We start from the raw sequence: 20,293 nt of genomic DNA, 5'->3' as shown, positions 1-20,293 counted from the left end.
GAACGGCGTCTCCCGCAGCTACAACAGGTGCTGTGTATGAGCCACGAGCCTAAAATATTTAGGCTCGAGCTCGACTCGATTATTTAACGAGCCGGCTCGAGCTCGGCTCGAGCGCGAAGTTGACCGAGTTCGAGCCGAGCTTTGACCGAGTGGCTCGCGAGCGGCTCGCGAGCGGCTCGACTCGTTTACACCCCTAGGCTGGAATAGTATCACCTTTGGCCACTAAACAGTTGGCTTACTACGAACGCCGACGCATCAGCAAGGGCAAAACAGACATATTTGTTTCAAGGTACAACCATCGAAACAGAAAGCACAAGATTTTTCGTCTGAAAAAATCGTGAACAAAAATAAAGTGAACTTTTATATTACACACACATTTATGTATGTATGTATGTAAATAATAATAATAATAACAATCCTTTCAAAAAAAAAAAAATAATAATAATAATCTAACCCTAGCCTCCACCCTCGCCCGTCGCCCTCTCACTCTCTCAGCGGCTCAGCGCCTCCACTCTCGCCTCTCACTCTCTCCTCCTTCCCAAATCCCAATCTTCCGTTCGCTCCAGAGCACAGTCTGTACAGACGACCGCCGGCGAACCAGAGACCGCAAAACAGAGGCCGCCTGCGCCGTCCAAAAGACGACTGTGAGCCAGCGACCGGAGCTCCACAGACTGCTGCAGCCGTCCACCGTGAACCAGCGAGTCTGTGTATGTTATTCTATTTTGTACATATTTTATACTGTTCGTTTGTTTATGAGTTAATTCCGTTTTTGTTCCTAGCTGTCAGTCCACTTTAACTCTTTTTTTTTTTTTTATCGGAACAACATGACTATTATGGTCATTCATAGCTGCTCAACCTACTTTTATATAAAAAAGATTGAAATGTTCTTGTATTCAATGACATTTCAACGATTTTGTTGGTGAAGGATTAAAAATGGTAATGCCTTAGGACCAAATGAGGATATTGACATTTCAACAATTTTGTTGCTGAAGGACTAAAAATGTTAATGCCTTGGGACTAAAAAAAGACTAAAATTGGGCCGTCACCTATAAATTTAGGACAAAAATAGAATTAACTCATTGTTTATTTATACTTTATATGTGTATACATTATATTTTACTGTATATTTGCATATTTATTGTATATTTGTATATATGTTATACTATTTTATTCATATTTGTATGTTTATATTAGACCGTTATGAACCAGCTAGTCTGTGTTAAATAAGACTTGTGATTCTGTGAACTGTGAACTGGTCACTGCCTTACTGGAGGTAATATGTTTTTATGGGTCAATTAGTCAATATTGTATTGCACTAATGGCTTGTTTTGAGAACCTGTTTTATTGTTGTTTAAAATAAGCCTGGATAGGGAAGCATGATAATTGATGGTCTACAATTAAAAAAAAAAGAAGCAAAACCGAGGCCCGCCAAAGAGCGGTTTTTTTTTGGCCCGGCCTGCTGAGCCAGTGTGCTTTGGCGGGCTTCAGCCTGCTCCGTCCCGCTGAGCCTGTTTTGACAGCTCTATAGAGCAAAACGTGACCCTAACACTTTCGTTTCAGTCACTTGTCATCAAAATTCGTCGACTCCATACTGCTTCTGTACTTCATCGGAGAAGCTTTTTTAGCAAAAATGCCAATTTCTCTTGCTTACTTTACTGTAAGAACACCGTGCCAACAATTTAGCCTCAACACCAGATCTTCCTGCTCACCGCCTGTCTCCCTCAGAGTGAACACCCTCAAAGTCTTCTATTCCGCAGCTGTACCTTGCAGGCTTTTCCCCTCAGCTATCTCGGTTGATTTCCCATGCCCAAGAACGTTTAAAGTGCGGGTGCATGACAAAGAATCAGTCTTGAAGGATGATGCGCCTGAAGAAGAAGAAGAAGAAAAAGGACACAGAGGCAATGACGGGCAGCAACTGACTTGCGTGATGAAATTCGGCGGGTCGTCGGTTGCATCTGCTGAGCGGATGCGAGAGGTTGCTGACTTGATCCTCAGCTTTCCGGAGGAAAGGCCTGTCATTGTTCTCTCTGCTATGGGAAAGACAACCAATAACCTATTGCTTGTATGTTTCCCATACTACTGCCTTCTCTTTTCTTTTATTTTCTGCACTTGACTTCACATTACTACCAGAGGTTTTGCCAATATCGTGTGATTAAATCTCAGTCTTGAAATTTGTGAGGAGTGGTGAAAATTAAGCATCTTCAGAAACATAATTCAGTGGGTAAAATGGTGTAAACACACTAGTTTAGTTGACACTTTGGTTAATTGTTTTGATCAATATAGAATTCCCATTATGTGTAGGCAGGAGAGAAGGCTTTGAGTTGTGGTGTATCAAATGTATCAGAAATTGAAGAGTTCACCTCTCTAAAGGAACTTCATCTCAGGTGACGAAATTATAGATTCTTCTTTCTCCTCTTGTAGAGTGGATATCAGTACCAAATAGTATATTTTGTTTGCAACTTTACAAAAATGTATATGTTCTTTATAATTCAGGACAATTCAAGAACTTGGACTGGATGTTTCTATAATTTCTGGTGAGGATTTGAGTTATTTCAAACTAATCATGGCTCCCATCCCCCCCCCTCCCTCCCTCTTGCAAACATGTATTCTTTCAGCTTGTTTAATATGGTAACTTAAAGGTTTCATTTTTCTTACTCCCCACCCATTCCCCTGGTGTTAACTGATTTTCGGTTGCTTCAACATATTGTTGGTTTCTCATAATGTGCTTTGATTGTGTTCCACCTTTGTTGCTCTTATTGTGCTTTTTTGTCGTTTTGTAGAACATTTGGAAAAACTGGACCAGCTTTTGAATGGGATAGCTATGGTGAAAGAGTTGACTCTTCGCACTAAAGACAAATTAGTGTCGTTCGGGGAGCGCTTGTCCACCAGGATTTTTGCTGCTTATTTGAACAAGCTTGGGGCCAAAGCACAGCAAGTGTGTTTCTCCCTAACCCCTTGCTTGGGGATTTTTTTTCTCAGATTTGCTTGATAAAGCTATTCTTTGAGAAAGCTTTGAAAGAAATAATGTGATAGTTCTTTTTGTGTACCATGACAGACAAACTTTATTCTTTCAATTGTTAAGACTGCAAGTTACTGGATTTTATTCAGGACTGCAGTAGACTGACTAACTCTCATTACCAAATCACTATGACTTACTTTCTATAAGTGCTCAGATTACTGAGTGGTTCTCCTAATTCCAGAATCACTATATAACACTAACCCAAAAATGAATCCAAGATCATAGCTAACCCTTATGCCAACAAAAATATGGCAACTAGTTTTTATGAAGGCCGTTGTAAAGATTTTTTTTGGGTGTTGTTGAAGTATAATTGAGTTGCTTTGTGCTACTTGAATTTTTTGTTGCTCAGGATGTTTTGCTTGGTCAAGTCTAGGCCAATTATTCAAGCGGACTGATTTTGCATATTTCCTTCTTTGTTGCAGTATGATGCATTCGACATTGGGTTTATTACAACGGATGACTTCACAAATGCAGATATATTGGAGGCTACTTATGCTGCAGTTGCTAAGAAATTATACAGCGCTTGGGTCAGAGATCATGCAATTCCTGTTGTTACTGGCTTCCTTGGAAAGGTCATTTACACACTAGTGAATTTGACGTTTGTTGCTAAAATTTTTAAATGTATTATATCTATAGCTACTCCACTAACAATATTATTAGGATGTTGCTGTATAATGATTTCCAATTGCAGGGTTTTAAATCTTGTGAAATTACAACTTTGGGTAGGGGTGGTAGTGACTTGACTGCAACAACAATTGGCCGAGCTTTGGGCTTGCGGGAGATTCAGGTACCTTCAACTTTGAGGCTATATTGTCCTTTCATCCTTTACCTGAGGAACAAAAATTTCAGTTATGGTTTCCATACTAACAGGTTTGGAAAGACGTTGATGGTGTTCTAACTTGTGATCCTACTATTCACCCACGTGCAAAACCCGTGCCTCATTTGACCTTTGAGGAGGCAACTGAACTTGCATATTTTGGTGCTCAGGTTATATTTGTGCTATTTGTATCTCTCCACTGCAGTTTATCTGTTTCTAAAACTTGATCAAGGAAGCATGCTTTTGAACTTGGAAATGCCTCTAAGATTAAACAACCTTACTTTTCTGCAGGTTCTGCATCCACTATCTATGCGACCTGCTAGAGAGGGTGATATTCCTGTCAGGGTTAAGAATTCTTATAATCCAAGAGCTCCTGGTACTATCATAACTAAAAACAGAGATATGAGCGAGGTTTCTACATCAGAATTACTCAACTCTTAATGCTTTCTTGACACAAACATATATTTGTTCTTTCATGAACATCTTAATTTGTTGACAGGTCTTATTGACCAGTATAGTCCTGAAGCAAAACGTAACCATGCTAGATATAGTTAGTACTCGCATGCTTGGTCAATTTGGATTCCTTGCAAAGGTGAAAGATAAAGTTTGTGGCTACTTCCTTTGTTTTCGCATTCTCTTTAGACTAAATAGTGTAGTGGCATTTTGACACTGTAGGTTTTTTCAACGTTTGAAGATTTGGGTATTTCTGTTGATGTTGTTGCGACTAGTGAAGTCAGTATATCTGTGACACTGGATCCATCAAAAATCTGGAGCAGAGAACTGATTCGGCAGGCAAGTGGAAGTGGATAAACCTTTTGCACTTGATAGTGGATTAAGGAAGAATATTTACCTGGTCCTGTGTAGCACAGTAATTCATTTTAGTGTGTTGGTTGAGCAGGAACTTGATCATGTTGTTGAAGAGCTTGGTAAAATTGCAGTAGTAAATCTTTTGCCACACAAATCGATAATCTCCCTTATTGGAAATGTCCAGTGTTCTTCGTTGATATTGGAGAAGGTGCCTGTTATTTCCTGCTATGATTATTCAAGATTTATCCCTCAACGCGTTGCTTAATAGGAAAAATCTGCCTTGTTTTGCATGCAGGCTTTCAGAGTTTTCCGAACTAATGATGTGAATGTGCAGATGATCTCACAGGGAGCGTCCAAGGTACTTGCTCTAAATTCATTCATTCATTCTTCTTCTTCTCGATTGGAACAGGAATCAATCCATTGTTTCTCTCTCCAGGTGAATATTTCATTGATAGTAAATGATAGCGAAGCAGAAGTATGTGTGAAAGCCCTTCATCATTCCTTCTTTGAGAGTGAGGAATCTGGGATGAATATGGATGCTGCAAGTTTTAGCAATGGTACGGTGGTGCAATCGCCTCGCCACTAAAGACCTGATTTTGCCCCAACTTACTATTATGCTATTGTATTTGTATTCATTTGTATTGTAACCTTTCCATGCTTTGGATTTTGATTATATTGCATGTATTTTAGAAAGGAAAATACTTCTTACTCCTGAATGATGTGGCTTCCATTTATGAGGGATGGATTGGAGGGAAAAAATAGCATAACTCTTTTAGAAAAGAAATTGTAATGTTGTAATGGCACCAATTTTGCTGAAGTTGATTTCTGTTTCACCAATCACACTTTATCGAGAGCGTCAATGTTCATTAGTACATGTAATTGCGTTATTTCTTTCCATGTAAAAGAAGAAGAAATCATCCAATCAAAATGTTAAGATGAAAAAAATCACTCTACTCTTCTTTTGTCATGAAAAGTAAGAAATTTTTTTTAATCTGAAAATCAAAGAAAGCTAGAATCTCTCTCTCGTTTAGGGTTTGGTTTTATTGAGCTTCCATTCCGCAGTGCAGTAAGTTGAGCGACGATGGTGGAAAGATTCTTTCCGCTTCCGAATCCTACTGATATGAGCAGCTGCCGGAGTCGCAGTGACCACCCTATCATTCTTCTTTCTGGCCCTCCATCCTCGTAACGCATAATTTCTCATTGTTTCACTCACACTTTCTTTCTGCAGCGAAGCTTGAATTTTAATTTAATTTTGCGCAGAGGAAAAACCTCGTTACTGTTCCAGTACGCATTGAACTCGGCATTGGAGTTCAACGGCGCCGTGGTGTTCATCTGCAGCCGTCACAAGTTAGATACCAAACCCCCCTTTCTCTCTCAGGTACACCTCCTCGCTTTAATCTCTTTTTCCCCCCTTTCATTTTTCCTTCTGTTCTTAGTTTCGAGAATTGGGATTTTCAGGGCATTGATCCTTCTTCCGACATTTTTCAACGTATTCACATCAAGTAAGGACCTGGCTGCTTTTTGATTTCGTGAATAACAAAATGAAATTTACGGCTGAATCCACGAATCCAGTCTTATATTTGTTTAATTTCTCAAAAATCAAAACAATTTAAATTATAATCCCTAGTGTTCTTGACTGATAATCATGTAGGTATATAGATGATGACGAAGGAATTAAGAGATACTTTGCTGCATTCCACATTCATCATGTAAACCCTGTTTCAGTTATAATTGATGATTTTGCTGATTTCTTTGATGAAAGGTACTTTTTTTTTTTTTTTATCCGATCAATCCCATGTAGAATTGATTAGTGCAGTGTTACTATACCTTTTGAATTATAGTACTATATTTAGCTCCTCAGATTTTGCTGTCTTCCTTCAGAAATTGCCAACAAAGGTACAATAATGCTAGAGGAAGGGACTTGGCAATGGTTCGAACTTTAGCCCTGTGCCGAAATGCCGTTGATTCTGCCAAGTGAGCAAACTGCACCTCCTACTTTATGATGTCAGTTAAAGTGTTAAACCCTCTCTCCTCTTTGGTGGTTTTAAAAGTTACTGATGATACTGGCAACAGAGAATCAAGACCATGTCAACTTCTTCTCTCTGATACTCACCAAGGTGACTCCCCGAGGTGGCTTTACATTTATAAGAGATGGGTCTCCTCTATTTACACAATTAGAGGTAGGCTAGGATGAAGTAGTAGCAGTTGCCCTTAACTTTTGCCCTGTTTGCTTTTAGCTTTCCAATGTTTTCTTGGGCGTATGCGAGCATAAATGTGTTAAGAATCTTATCCAAGTGTTTATTTTGTTATTGTAATGCTTGTCCAGTGTCTTAGAAAAACTGCATTCTTTCTCTGTCAGGGGACGGCTTTGGGTCATTTCTACTTACGAAGAGCAACTACTTTGGCGTTGGCAAATCTGATGGAATAACAACTGCAAAATATTCTATAGCTCTTCAGTATTTGGTACTGGAAGGAATTAGTGAGGGTGGAGAACAATGAAACTAAGGAACATTTTCCTTTTGCTACAAATTTTGATTTGGTTTTTGCCAGAAGGTATGTGTTATAGATGAACTTGCTCTATTCTTCTGAGTTGCAAGGCAATGATTGTTTGTTTTGACATATAATTAGTTTTCTAGTATAAGAGCATAATGTTATTTATAATCATAAGCATCTATACATATTTCAACATATAATATAACTCTCGTTTAAATACACTACTACTACTAGTCATTGCCATGTCTGATATTATGGATATATAAGTACAAGGATGGAGAAGAACAGACAGACTAGATCTAAGATCTTATATACAAGGTCTCTTTTAGTGAACTCCACGCAGGTACTCAGGCTCACAGAATTCTCCTCCGAGATCATCACAAGCCTCTCCAAGAAATACCCTGCACATGCATAACATAGAAAAAAAAGTTCCATTTTATATTTGCCTCATTATGACAAGCCATAAAGCTTCATCAGAGCAGAAGACAGTCTTACGTCTTGGGATCATTGTACTCAAGATACTCCCTCTCTACCCCTTCTGATGCCGTCCTTGGTATGTTGTTTCTTGGTGCTGAATTGAGCTTCACTTCAGGATACATTTCTACATTGCAAGCATCTCCTCCAATTGTCTCGCAAGCTTCAGCTGGAAAGACACTGCAATTCAAAAGCGGACCAAGGTTAGTGTAGTTCAGTGAGGGGATTAATTAAATGTTAGAGCATGTGAATTTATGTACGCTGCTTACGAGGCCATGGAACTGTAATCGACCATCAAAGCTTCATTGGCCACTGCAGTGGCTTTGATTGAGGGGCACAGGGAGGTTCTTGGAGCAGAAATGGAACGTAGCGGGGAAACTAAGGTTTTGGATGGTGTGACTCTGGGGAGAGTTGATGGTTGGAAGGAGAGAGCAGCCTGCAGCATTTTGAGATCAGATGATTAAGTGAGCAAGGAGTAGTTGGTTTGAAAGAAGAAGGCAGGGAAGTGCTAATTTATTGACAAGGTTTGTGGTGATCCTTAAAGGATAAGGTGGGGGAAGATATTTTGAAGTAGTAGGGGATAAGAGGATGAATGAGACTTGAGTAGAACTGCTTCTTTGATATTTTTTGTTTCTTCAGAATCAGCCAAGAGATCACGTTTTCACTGCTTATCTGCTACAGTTTGTTTACAGTTTTACCCAAGAGAAAGGAATCAAACCCACCAGCTATCCGACAGCGAAGATGGGTTTCTTGGACATTGTCAAAATTGTCATCTTGAATAGCCCTATCAATTATGTGTGTGATGTCTTTTCCATAGTAGGGCTGCATTGGTTTAAATATCTTCGAAATTACCTTTGTTTTTCTCTTACTCTTAGATTGGTTTACATAGTAGATTAGTAGGGCTGCATTTCGCTGATTGTTTGTTACTGAGCGATGTTGGCTAGCAATATTAATGTCTTTCGAATTAAAGACCTTGTGGTCTAGTGGTACCCGGTTACACCCCCACATGGGAGGGGTTGGGTTCGAACCTCCCTCAGAGGAGACGAAGTAGCTATGAACAGGTGCCACGCTTTCTCAAACAACTCATGGAACGAACTTGCTCAATGTCAGTGTTTTTGGCATCAGGACAAATTCTGCTATTAAAGTAGTTAATTTAGGAATCAGCGTTTGAGATGATGTGTTAACGTTAGACTACTTGCTAATAAATTAAACCTTCCTAATACAATTGTATTATATGAAATGAAAAGAAAAGAAAACTAAAGGAGATACAAGATAACGGTAAGAATATAATGGAGAAACTATCTTCAAGATATTTGTCCGAGTAGCTAGACAAATAAATCATTATCAATTATTTGTATTTATATATTACACAGACGCAATTAAAAACATTGCTATCTATCAATATGTATGAGATGATGTGGATTTCTTCCAACTTAATAAGAGATCTTACTTTGTCACCTTTTAAGATACTACTTAACACGAACATAATTATTTTTGATGTGTTGAGTTCTATTACCATGACTGAGGAAACATGTTATCCAACCAAAAAAAAAAAGGTAAATGTACAAATTGGTCATTGAACTATTTGGAAAACAACAATTAAATCACTGAACTTAAAAAACTCCAAAATAATCTACAAACTCGAAAAAAAAAGTTACAAGTAGCAATTTTAGCAGGATATTATTAGGCAGTAGTTATATATATTTTTCATTTTTTCTTATTATCCTACTTGAAATACATGTAAGCATTTTTTTTTGAGTTCTACTGACTGACTCGGTTACAATGTAGTATCTGTTCATAGCAACTTTCTCAACCTACTGAAGTACAAAGAGTCAACAGATGCCTCCACTGAGGCTTGGACCCACTCCCTTTCACATGGGAGTGCACACCGGGTGCCGTTTAACCACAAGGTCTTTGGCACATGATCACATGTAAGCATTTGATCCAATTCAAAATCAAATTTTAAATTCCTAATTTCTTCTATGCTCTCTTTTCTTCTCCGTTAATGCTAAATTTCTTTCGGTTTTCATAACTCTTCTTCCATGCTTCTCTCCTCTGCTACCTTTGATTTTCTCTTGGCAACGTCTTTCTCGTGGTGATTAGAAATTTAACCTTTTTTCGAGTTGGGTAGATTATTTTAGATCTTTTTTCGAGTTCAATGACTTAATTGATGTTTCCCAAATAGTTCAATAGCCTATTTGTACATTTTCTTTAAAAAAAATATTACTACAACACTGTTACTGTACGATGGTATAGACCAAACAACCCAATAGACCTAAAAACAATGATACTATACCTAAAAGAATATTAGGGGTTCAACCCACAATATTAGTATGGTAAAAAGTAACTCTTGGAAACATGAGGAATAATTTGGTTTAAAAGGTCATTATCCTAGAATAGAATAATGGTCATCATCCCACCATGAAGGTCCATTATTCTTGGGCCATTACTGTACAATTAAGGGTCATGAATATTCATTATTTTATCATGATGGCTAATACTTCACCATGAAGCAGTGAAGCACTTATGAAAGGTCATTACTCCATCATGAATATACTACTCAGTTTCTTTTGTTATTATAAAAGGACGTGCAATCGAGGAAGAGAAAAAAAGGTAATGAACACCTTCAGGCTTCATCCTCTGGCTCAAAGACAAGCTCGATCTATCTCAAATATAATGCTCTAACAAATTATTTATAGTCCCTACTTCTCTACAATATACATGCATGTACGTATAAACACCCTAAAAATATAGTATTATTTAGTTTGACACCGCTTAAAAAGACCCCTAACTTTTACCTTTACGGTTTTCATATGCGCCTAAAAATCACTTCACATCTCTTTATTTTCTATTTTTTATTTTAGGATTTAGATTAGACCTTCTTAATATAATAAAACTAATACGTACCGTGATGGAGAAGCTCAGAACACATCACGGTGACTATGCAAAGAGTTCATAATGAAAGAACTGGAAAATGGTTTATTACAAGTGAAGTCTCTAGAACAGAAAGTAGTTATTGCCACCCTTATATACTTAGCAGACAGGTCTAACAGAAAGAGAAAAATAAAATGAAAATACAAAAAAAAAAAAGAAAAAAAAAAAGCCCTTGAGCTTATTCGTGTCTACTTCAGCAGCCATACGGATTGTGTACAGCCGCTCCTTCAGGCGCAGCTTGTTCGCCAGAGATTTGTCCATGTAGAGCGAATCCAGCTCGTCCCATAAATCTGACGCAGTCGTCTCACCTATCACCTCACGTAGAACCGATTTAGACAGGCACAACTGAATGGTTGAACGTGCCTTGTCATCCAAATCTTCCCAAGCTTCATCTGTCATTGTAGCTGGTTTCTTCTTCTTCCCAGCTAGCGCTTTTTTCAAACCGTTCTGGGTTAGAAAGGCTTCCATCTGAACCTTCCAAATAGAAAAGCTAATTTTCCCGTCAAACTTCTCGATATCGAACTTGGTAACAGTCGACATCTTTGAAAATAATTCTCAATTAAACCGCTCTGATACTACTTGTTAGGAATATAGCGGAAGCGAATAATCGAAAATTGAGAATTATAGATCTTGAGGATCGTGCTATTTTATTGCTTCTTTCTCTCCCTACATCATACAAGTATTTCAAAGAAATTATGCTGTATGGTAATTCTCTAGGAGTCCTAACTTTCGACAGTGTTAAGTCGAACCTATTGTCCAAAGAAAAATTTGACTTAGAAACTAAGTCTGAGGACAAAGGTGAAGCTTGACTGTTAGGGGTCGTTCAGTTGAAACGGAGAATAGCAATAAAAAATCTAGATCCAAGTCCAAAGGACGTAAGTCCAACAAATCCTGTAAGTACTGCAAGAAGCATGGTCATGATGTGACTGAATGCTTCAAACTGAAGAACAAGCAAGAGAGAGAGAAGAAGTCCGCTGAAGCTAGTGTTCTTGAGAGTGATTCAGAAGGCGATGTGATGTTATCTGTTAGCTCCGGTGACAAACGGAGCGACACTGAGTGGATTCTGGACTCGGTTGTACATTCCACATGTGTCCACACAAAGACTGGTTCATCTCTCTAGAACCAATTGATGGTGGAATTGTCTTGATGGGTAATGATGCCCAATGCAAGGTTAGTGGAATTGGAAGTGTTCATATCAAAACTCATGATAACGTTGTCAGGACTCTTACCAATGTTCAGTATATTCCTGATTTGAAACGCAATCTGATTTCATTGGGCACCTTGGAATCTCTGGGTGCAAGTACACAGCTGAAGGTGGAGTTCTGAAAGTTATTAAAGGCTCTCTTGTTCTTATGAAAGCTTCTCGTTCTGGAAGCTTGTACGTGTTGCATGGCAGTACAGTGACAGGTTTAGTTGCGGTATCCTCATCAATGTCTGATGCTGATCTCACTCAATTATGGCATATGCGTCTGGGGCATATGAGTGAGAAAGGCATGCATATCTTGAGCAAGAAAGGCCTCCTCGGTTCAGGTACGGGTAAATTACAATTTTGTGAGCATTGTGTTTTTGGGAAAAAAAAGAGGGTTAGTCTCTCTACTGCTACACACCGTACCAAAGATGTATTGGAATATATACATTCTGATTTATGGGGACCGACTAAAGTCCAATCTATGGGAGGCTGTAGATATTTTATGTCTATTATTGATGACTTTTCTCGTAAAGTCTGGGTCTATTTCCTGAAACATAAAAATCAGGCATTTTCTATTTTCAAAAAGTGGAAAATTCTCGTTGAGACTCAGACAGGGAAAAAGGTCAAGAAGCTTAGGACAGACAATGGCTTGGAGTTCTGTGAGTCAGATTTCACTAAGTTCTGTGCAGCACAAGGAATTGCCAGGCACAAGACCTTGCTTGGAAAACCCCAGCAGAATGGTGTTGCCGAACGTATGAACAGGACTCTGTTAGAGAGAGCTCGTTGTATGCTCTCTAATGCTGGGTTATGGAAACAGTGTGACTTTTGGGCCGAGGCCGTTTTTACTGCATCCTATTTGGTAAATAGGTCTCCACATTCATCCCTCGATTTCAAAATTCCAGAAGAAGTTTGGTCAGGTAATCCTGTTGACTACTCTATGCTAAGAGTTTTTGGATGTCCTGCTTATGCTCATTCTAGTACAGGTAAATTAAACCCGAAAGCTATCAAATGCATTTTCCTTGGTTATGCTTGTAGACACAGAAATTTTGATGGAATTAAATTGGTTATTAATATTGGACCGCATATTATTTGAACTTGTATATCAATTAATTAAATTAATTTGGGTTATGTAATTTGCCTAATTAATTTAATTATTTGATAAAGATTTAGTCAAATTATATATTACTATTTAAGATATTATAGTTGTGATAGGATCATGAACCTAGACATTATGGTGACTAAATACATTTTGGATAACTCTTTATATTATCTCAAATATTTATTTATTAATTTTGAGATAATATCAAAGAGTTCTAGATGGAGTGAGAGTCTCACATTCTCACCCCTATAAATAGAGGCATTCATTTCATTCTCAATCATCACTTGAAGCTCCACAACATTTATCTCTAGAGTAAAGATTTCAAGTCATAAAGAAGCCCTGCAGAAATATATATTGAAGCTCTGCAAAAGTGGATTGAAGACCAAATATTCAAGTGTTCAAGCTAAGTTAAAGCGAACTGAAGATCAAGCCATTTGAGTCCGGAAGCCCTTCAACGAAGATCAAGCAACAAAGCCCTTCTTTGAAGAACAAAGCCGCATTCCGGAGGCCCTTCAGTTAAAGTTTCAAGTCAAGTAAAGCAAGTGAAGAATCAGAGGATTTTCTAGATAGAGATTTGTACCCGCGCACTTTGAAATTCAAATATATATACTTTTCACATTTTCTTGTTAACAATGCTTCTGAGTCAAAAGGGTATCGTCTATGGTCTCCTGATTCTCACAAGATCATTCTAAGTCGAGATATCACTTTTGATGAAAATGCACTACTTTCTTCTGGAAAAGATCGTGTTATTCCCAGTACAGGTGATACGCAGAGTACTGGAGAGAATGTGGAGTTTGAGTTCAGGCCTATGAATAGTGTTACTACCACTGATGGTAATACTATAGATGATGCATCTACTAGTACTGCGCCTCTCGTCGAGCAACAACGAGAGTATTCTATCGCTCAAGACCGTCCTAGGAAGACAATTAAAAAACCTGCTAGATATGCTACTAGTGATGATGAAACCCACTTGGTTGCTTATGCACTTTTAGTTGCACAGGAGTTTGATGGCGATCCATCCTGTTATTCTGAGGCTATTTCCCGTGTCAACTCATCCAAGTGGTTGGTTGCTTACTAAGTCTCTTCCAATTGCTAAGTTCAAGCAGTGCTTGAGTTTAGTTGGCTGTTCCAGTTGTTAATTCTACAATGAATTTGATCCAAGGTGGAGATTGTTAGAATAATAATATGTGTGGCTAAAATTCATCAAGACTGCTTCCATCCATTTTGTGCCTCTCTTGCACATTTCCGCCGAATTCTCTGGGTCTCCACACAACTGCCGCCACTTCGTGCATAATTCCCTCATTTTGCATGTATAAATAGAGTAGCTTTATTTGCTTTGTAAATGCTCATTTCTTACATCAATTATTAATTGAATTCCTTTTGCTTCTCATGTGTTCGTATATTATATATATATATATATATATATATATATATCCAATTCTCTTTTGAGAGTTTATATATATATACATATTCAATATTTACTCCTTTAGAAATTCGTCTATTATTTATATATTGTCCCTATTATTCAACTTCTATAATTCTCAATTTTCGATTATTCGCTTCCGCATTATTCCGCTATATTCCTAACACCCTTGAGCTGATTCGTGTCTACTTCAGCAGTACCTTAGTGTTTTAATGCTATCCAGTGCAGTGGTTAATGAATGTCACTTGAAAATAATACACAAACATTATCCACAGTACAGTACAACTATGCAGGGTACAATCAACATAATGAATTGAAAGTAGTACCGGCGACTTACACATGTAGTTGTCAAAGAACAAGAGGGATCATATCATAAACACTATTAACAAACGAGGGCAGAAATGTAACCAGAAGTATTGAACAGGCGAAAATTTTTCTTTCAAAATCTGTAGCAAAATAATGCACTACTTTGTGGGGTTATATTGCTTTTATCAACTGATACCCTTGTGCACAGTAAGCAAATGTCTAACCTCTATATTTAGATGAGTAAATGTCTAGCCTCTATATTCAGCTGAGTCAACATAATTTACATCTTTTCAGATTCTCTGTTGTGTCCGAGTATGGGCTCTTAGGGCTGAGGATTCAACTTTTTTGAGAAGAATAGTGTGGTGATGGCGGCCATAGCAGCCAATGGGGTATTACGCTTGGAGTCGGATCGGAGATAGTTAGGTCCAGAGTAGAGACTCAGGCAAGGATTGATTAGGGGCTCAGTCAATGATTGACCAATGGTTTATGCAAAGATTCACTGGGAACTTAGATAAGAACTGGGCCTAGGAGTTGGATGGATAGTTGGGCCCAAAGGAGGGGGTTGGGTAACGTCCAAAGGCAGATGTGAAGATACATTATTTAAGTATTTTGAAAGTATATTATTTTGTATAATGTATGTTCAGTACACGAATAATGTATTTTTTTTAGAAAAAAGAATAATGTACCTTTTTTTTTTTGCAATACAAAAAAGAGGGGGAAACCCTAGGCTGAGCGACAAAAACAAAACAGCCTACACCGTCTCAAGAATGATACGATCGCAAACAGCCCCCAGTTGATCATTATACACAAGATTAATGCATCCGGGAGGTTAAACAAAAAAGGGTCTTGATCTCCCTAGAACTGCACCCATGCTTTGCCAAAAAGTCTGCAACAGTGTTTTGTTCACGGAAGATATGCACTAGAGAAGAGTTGCCACTTTTCCGGAGAAGATCTCTTCATCGAATCCCCACTGCCCCAGGTTATTCCCTCCCCGATTGGTCCTATTAAGAAACATTATCAACTCCTTACAATCACTTTAAATCTCCATGTCAAAGATTCCTTTAGTCGTTGTCCATTGTAAGGCTAGATGAAATGCAGTGAGCTCAGCCTCTAGTGGGTTGTTAGCATGAAAGGAGAAAGAACAACCCTCCATCCAATTTCCTTTATGGTCTCTAAGAACCGCGCCTCCTCCAACAGCCGAGTGGTTTCTCGTAAAGGCACCATCTACATTGAGCACAATTGTGGAGTTTGTTTGTATTTGCCATTTGATCTGTTTGTCAACAAGGTTTCCTTGAGTGCTTCCCGGTTGAGTTGATCTTGCAAAAGCTCTTATGGTCTCAATTTCTTGTTCTCTAAGCTAATCGATCTTCTACTATAATTCTCAGTGATGTCCACCAAAAACAACCTCGTTGCGCCACTTCCATAGCTACCACATGATGATTGCAAAAGTTGTGCTCCAGTCTCTTCCTGTTCTAGACTCAACCTTCCCGTGAAGATTAGTTGTTAACCATACCTCAAAGTTCATTCTATCCAGGCGTTGTCTTTCGCTTCTCGAGAGGAAAGCTCTCCAAATATTTTCCGCATCTCTACAGGTTCTGAAGATATGATTGTTATCTTCTCTTCCTTTGCAGCAAACATCACACATGTCATGCATTGTAAATCCCCTTCTGCATCTTTCAACGTTTGTCATAATTCTGTTGTGTTTCAAGAGCCAAAGAAACGCACAGATTCTATTGGGAATCTTTAAGTTTTCAAATTGTCACCCAATCATTGTCATTAGGAGTTTCCTCATCGTTGATCGCGCCCTCATAAGCTCTTGTGATGGAGAAATTGCTGTTGGGCTCGTTACCATTCTTATGGTCCAGGCTATTATTATGAAAATCAGTAATATATTTTTTATTATGGTCAACACAATAATTATTTGTGGTGAAAGTTGGTTGGGAACATCCCATAATATTTGATTTTTTGGCGGGACAATTAATGGTTCTTGGAAGCCTATAAAATGAGCATGAATCATTTGAGAGGGGCATCCAATCCAATTATAAATCATAGTACAAGAGTTCATATTGTAATATATTACAAGCTTTTATATCTCTATATATTATGAATCAATAAATTTTATTTAAAATTAGAAGGGTACATGCTACTCAAAATCTCATTTTCATATATTGTTACTACTTTCTATTAATTTTTTTAAGAATAATTGTCTAGCAAAATTTGGCAAAATATGGTATATATATCATGAGAGTAATGGATTTAGGAGAATCTTATAGGTATAGAGGTATAAGGCATGCAGGAGAAGCTATGGCTGGGTAGGAATATGTATGTTATTACCAAATAATAAGCTTATAGTCATGGACTATATAATTAAATAACCTTCTGCATCATTACCATTCACGTGTTCTCCCTTAGACTTATATTTTTCTTTCTTGAGCCAGCAACTATATCTATATATAACACCTTTCCACCATTTACTAAGTATATATATATATATATATATATATATATATATATATATATATATATTATTGTTTACCACTTCGATCATTTATTTCAAAATGTAACATTTAATTTACTCTCAATATACACACTACGATGGCTTCGGTTCATCCGTCAACAGCGTAACGTAACTAGTTCAATTCATTAAACATACATGCATTATCCATCTAAGTGGGGCAGGTAGGATGTCATTTTGATTTCGCTTCAGACCAAACTTCAATCTATCCGCTTTCATCCTCGATATTTTAATCAATCTACGGATGGATGGATAATACATTGAGTGTCAGAAAAATAACATAAAAATGACATTATAATTAGCTATTTTGTGGTACAAATATATATTGAGTCCATTTTTAATTTGAGTCGCGTCAAAATGGATTCGAGTTCTTTATATTGAGACTAAGAAATTGATATAATATTGTACGCTCAAAATAGATAATGGGTGAATGAGAAATTGATTATCAAATTAAACCCATTTAAGTTTAAATAGAAAAGAGTCTCTATGTTTGGTATGTAATAAATAGGAATTTGAATCATAATAAATAAATAAATAATTAATTAAAAAAATATATACAAATATATATCATGGTTCTCACTTAGATGGATATAGGGAATATATACAAATATATACAAAAATATATACAAATATATATATAGGGAATAGTTCAGGTGCAGTTGTGCGGTGACAAAAATGTGGTGGCAATTTGGTCATTTTTCATATAGATCAAACTTAAGGTGCATGACTTTTGTGCTTAAGGTGTGTGGTTTTGAGCTTAAGGTGCGTTAGTTGTTGAAACTTAAGTATGTCGGTCTAAAGCTTTAGGTGCGTGATTTTCCTTCTTAAGGTGCGTGGTTGTTTGCTTAAGGTGCGTCAGTTGTTGAAACTTAAGGTGCGTTGGCCTAAGGGTTTAGGTGCGTGGTTTTTCTTTTTAATGTTCATTTTTTTTTATTTTGCAGTTCCAACACACAAATAATATTCTTTATAAGATTTTCTCTACAAAGTCATATTTATGTTAATCCAGCTTAAGGTGCGTGGTTTTTGTGCTTAAGGTGTATGAGTTGTGTGCTTAATGTGAGTAGTTGTTGAAACTTAAGGTGCTTAATTTTCCTTCTTAAGGTGCTTGGTTTTTCCTTTTAAGGTGCGTGGTTTGTGTGTTTAAGGTGCATCAGTGTTGAAACTTAAGGTGCGTCAACTTAAAGCTTTAGGTGCGTGATTTTCCTTTTTAAGGTGCGTTGTTTTCATTCTTAAGATGCGTGATTTGTATGTTTAAGGTGCGTCAGAGTTGAAACTTAAGGTGCTCCTTCTTAAAACTTTAGGTGCGTGGTTTGTGTTCTTAAGGTACTTTGTTTATGTGCTTAATGTGCGTGATTTGTGTACTGAAGGTGCACTATTTAAAAACTTTAGGTGCGTGGTTTGTTTTCTTATGGTGCTTTGTTGTGTGCTTAAGGTGCATGGTTTGTGTACTTAAGGTGCAACATTTTAATGTTTAAGGTGCGTAATCGCACGGGAAGCTACCTGCACATGAACCGTTCCATATATATATATATATATATATATATATATATATATATATATATATATATATATATATATATATATAGGGGATGGTTCACATGTGAAGGAACTCCCTGGTGAAAAATGTGGTGAGATTTGAGTCGTTGATCTAATCTAGATCAATGGCCTCAAATGAAAGATTTTTTTTTTTAAATGCGATTCTTGGAGTTTTCTTCTTTAGTTTTCAAAGTTATGCATATTAAGTTCAATGTTATGCACCTAAAGACTGAAAATTATGCATCTGTAGTTCTAAAGGTAAGGCAGCAAAGTTATGCACCAAATGATTAAAATGTATGCACGCGTAGGCTAAATTATATACACCTTACATTGCAAAGTTATGCACCCTACAATGCAAAATTATGCACCTTACATTGCAAAGATAACATTTTAAAGTTATGCGCCCAACGGCCTAAACTATGCACCTTATTAAGTTATAAAGTTATGCACCCAACGAAGGAAAATAATGCACCCATAGAAAAAAGTAAATATTCACTAGAAGATGAACTATGACTCGAAGAAGGAACAATATGCACCTGAAGAAAGAACAATATGCATCTAACGAAGAAACATAATGCACCCAACAAAGGAAAAAAGTAAATATTCACTAGAAGATAAACCATGCGCTCGAAGAATGAACAATATGCACCCAATGAAGGAACAATATACATCCAATGAAGGAACAATATGCATCCAAAGAAGGAACACCCAAAGAAAAAAAGTAAGTATTTCACTAAAAGATAAACCATGCACTTGAAGAAGGAACAATACGCATTCAAAGAAGGACCAATATACACCCCCGACGCTATATATATATATATATATATATATATATATATATATATATATATATATATATAACATATATACACACACGTGACTGCCAATGATATCGATCAGGTTGTATATGATAGAATTATATGATATGTAATATACCACAGGGATACCCAAATCTAATCTCTTGATTGGTAAAATTCGATCGTTAGATCGCAAAGAATTCGATCCTTAGATCCGTGAGCAAGTCCAATCCCTTGATTGATAAAATTAGATCTCTAGATCGCAATTAATTCGACCTTCTGATCGCAATTAATAATCTGATATCGGTAAAATTTGATCTCTCAGTCATGTTTCAAATCCGATCTCTAGATCGGTAAAAATTTAGACAACCCTTTATAGTCTAAAATATTGTGCTTAAGGTTGTGCTCTTTTTTCCTTAGCTAAGTTTTTTCTCATTGGGTTTTTCTTCGTTTGAGATTTTTAACCAGGCAACTGGCGTAAGTCACGGACTGTATGGTAAAATTTTCCAACCTGAACCCTTCCTCGTTGGCTCAGACGTTAGGGCACGAACTGGGGGGCTACTTGATAGGGAATATTTCCCGGTTTTACCTCCCTATACGTCCATGCTCTCGTTTTGTAATCGGATCGATGTCAAACGGTTCGGGTCAAGGTCAAAGTCAGCGAGTTAGCTTTTATGCCTATATAATGGCCATTTCCACACAAGGCAAGTGGGCTCTTCCTTTCTAAAAGGTTCTAAAAGGGTAGTTCTCTTGGAAAGATAGAAGATCACCACGTGAAGATAACATTACATTAAGTTACGAACATAACTCCCAAGGGATCGACCACTATTCTTAATTGAATCACAGCGCAAAGGAAGGGGGTGTGGGGGGGGGGGGGGGGGAAA

General features: G+C 37.4%; 3 protein-coding genes across 4 annotated transcripts; 2 read left to right on the top strand and 1 right to left on the bottom strand.

Annotated features, from left to right (window-relative positions):
- Nucleotides 1-448: 448 nt before the first annotated feature.
- Nucleotides 449-5,460, top strand: LOC116019568 (aspartokinase 2, chloroplastic-like; the record flags this gene model as incomplete). Its single annotated transcript, XM_031259839.1, has 14 exons — nucleotides 449-707; nucleotides 1,758-2,062; nucleotides 2,302-2,384; nucleotides 2,494-2,534; nucleotides 2,781-2,935; nucleotides 3,442-3,591; nucleotides 3,711-3,806; nucleotides 3,890-4,006; nucleotides 4,128-4,247; nucleotides 4,336-4,428; nucleotides 4,512-4,628; nucleotides 4,735-4,851; nucleotides 4,939-5,001; nucleotides 5,080-5,460. Coding segments are annotated over 14 exons (1,866 nt in total), but the record flags the coding sequence as incomplete, so codon positions are not given.
- A 123-nt stretch (nucleotides 5,461-5,583) lies between these two features.
- LOC116018814 lies at nucleotides 5,584-7,299 on the top strand. Of its 2 annotated transcripts, none has more exons than XM_031258818.1 (7): nucleotides 5,584-5,825; nucleotides 5,904-6,021; nucleotides 6,102-6,145; nucleotides 6,295-6,405; nucleotides 6,525-6,617; nucleotides 6,717-6,760; nucleotides 7,003-7,299. In XM_031258818.1, exons 1-7 carry the CDS (start codon nucleotides 5,725-5,727, stop codon nucleotides 7,140-7,142), a joined length of 651 nt encoding a protein of 216 aa, XP_031114678.1. In that variant the 5' UTR covers nucleotides 5,584-5,724; the 3' UTR covers nucleotides 7,143-7,299. The 2 variants fall into 2 exon arrangements, with proteins under 2 accessions (XP_031114678.1, XP_031114677.1); XM_031258817.1 differs by having other exon boundaries at nucleotides 6,717-6,823.
- Nucleotides 7,300-7,321: 22 nt separating this feature from the next.
- On the bottom strand, nucleotides 7,322-8,106 carry LOC116018815 (light-regulated protein, chloroplastic). Its single transcript, XM_031258819.1, has 3 exons — nucleotides 7,880-8,106; nucleotides 7,632-7,790; nucleotides 7,322-7,537 (listed from the first exon to the last, which is right to left on the bottom strand). The coding sequence occupies exons 1-3, from the start codon at nucleotides 8,053-8,055 to the stop codon at nucleotides 7,462-7,464; spliced, it is 411 nt and encodes a 136-aa protein (XP_031114679.1). The 5' UTR covers nucleotides 8,056-8,106; the 3' UTR covers nucleotides 7,322-7,461.
- Between the last annotated feature and the right edge of the window lie 12,187 nt (nucleotides 8,107-20,293).

The sequence above is a fragment of the Ipomoea triloba genome, chromosome 5 (genome assembly GCF_003576645.1).
Source record: "Ipomoea triloba cultivar NCNSP0323 chromosome 5, ASM357664v1".
NCBI classification, from domain to species: Eukaryota; Viridiplantae; Streptophyta; class Magnoliopsida; order Solanales; family Convolvulaceae; genus Ipomoea; species Ipomoea triloba.
The sequence above is the reverse complement of the archived record's forward strand: the minus strand, read 5'-3'. Positions and strand labels throughout refer to the sequence as shown.

Bases quoted from the DNA above. Each gene is read 5' to 3' on its own strand.
- LOC116018814 (XM_031258817.1), top strand. From the start codon at position 5,725: ATGGTGGAAAGATTCTTTCCGCTTCCGAATCCTACTGATATGAGCAGC. The intron at 6,022-6,101 runs GTACACCTCCTC...TGGGATTTTCAG, and splicing joins AACCCCCCTTTCTCTCTCAG to GGCATTGATCCTTCTTCCGA. The intron at 6,406-6,524 runs GTACTTTTTTTT...GTCTTCCTTCAG, and splicing joins GCTGATTTCTTTGATGAAAG to AAATTGCCAACAAAGGTACA.
- LOC116018815 (XM_031258819.1), bottom strand. From the start codon at position 8,055: ATGCTGCAGGCTGCTCTCTCCTTCCAACCATCAACTCTCCCCAGAGTC. The intron at 7,791-7,879 runs GTAAGCAGCGTA...TTTGAATTGCAG, and splicing joins GATTACAGTTCCATGGCCTC to TGTCTTTCCAGCTGAAGCTT. The intron at 7,538-7,631 runs GTAAGACTGTCT...ATGCATGTGCAG, and splicing joins GAGTACAATGATCCCAAGAC to GGTATTTCTTGGAGAGGCTT.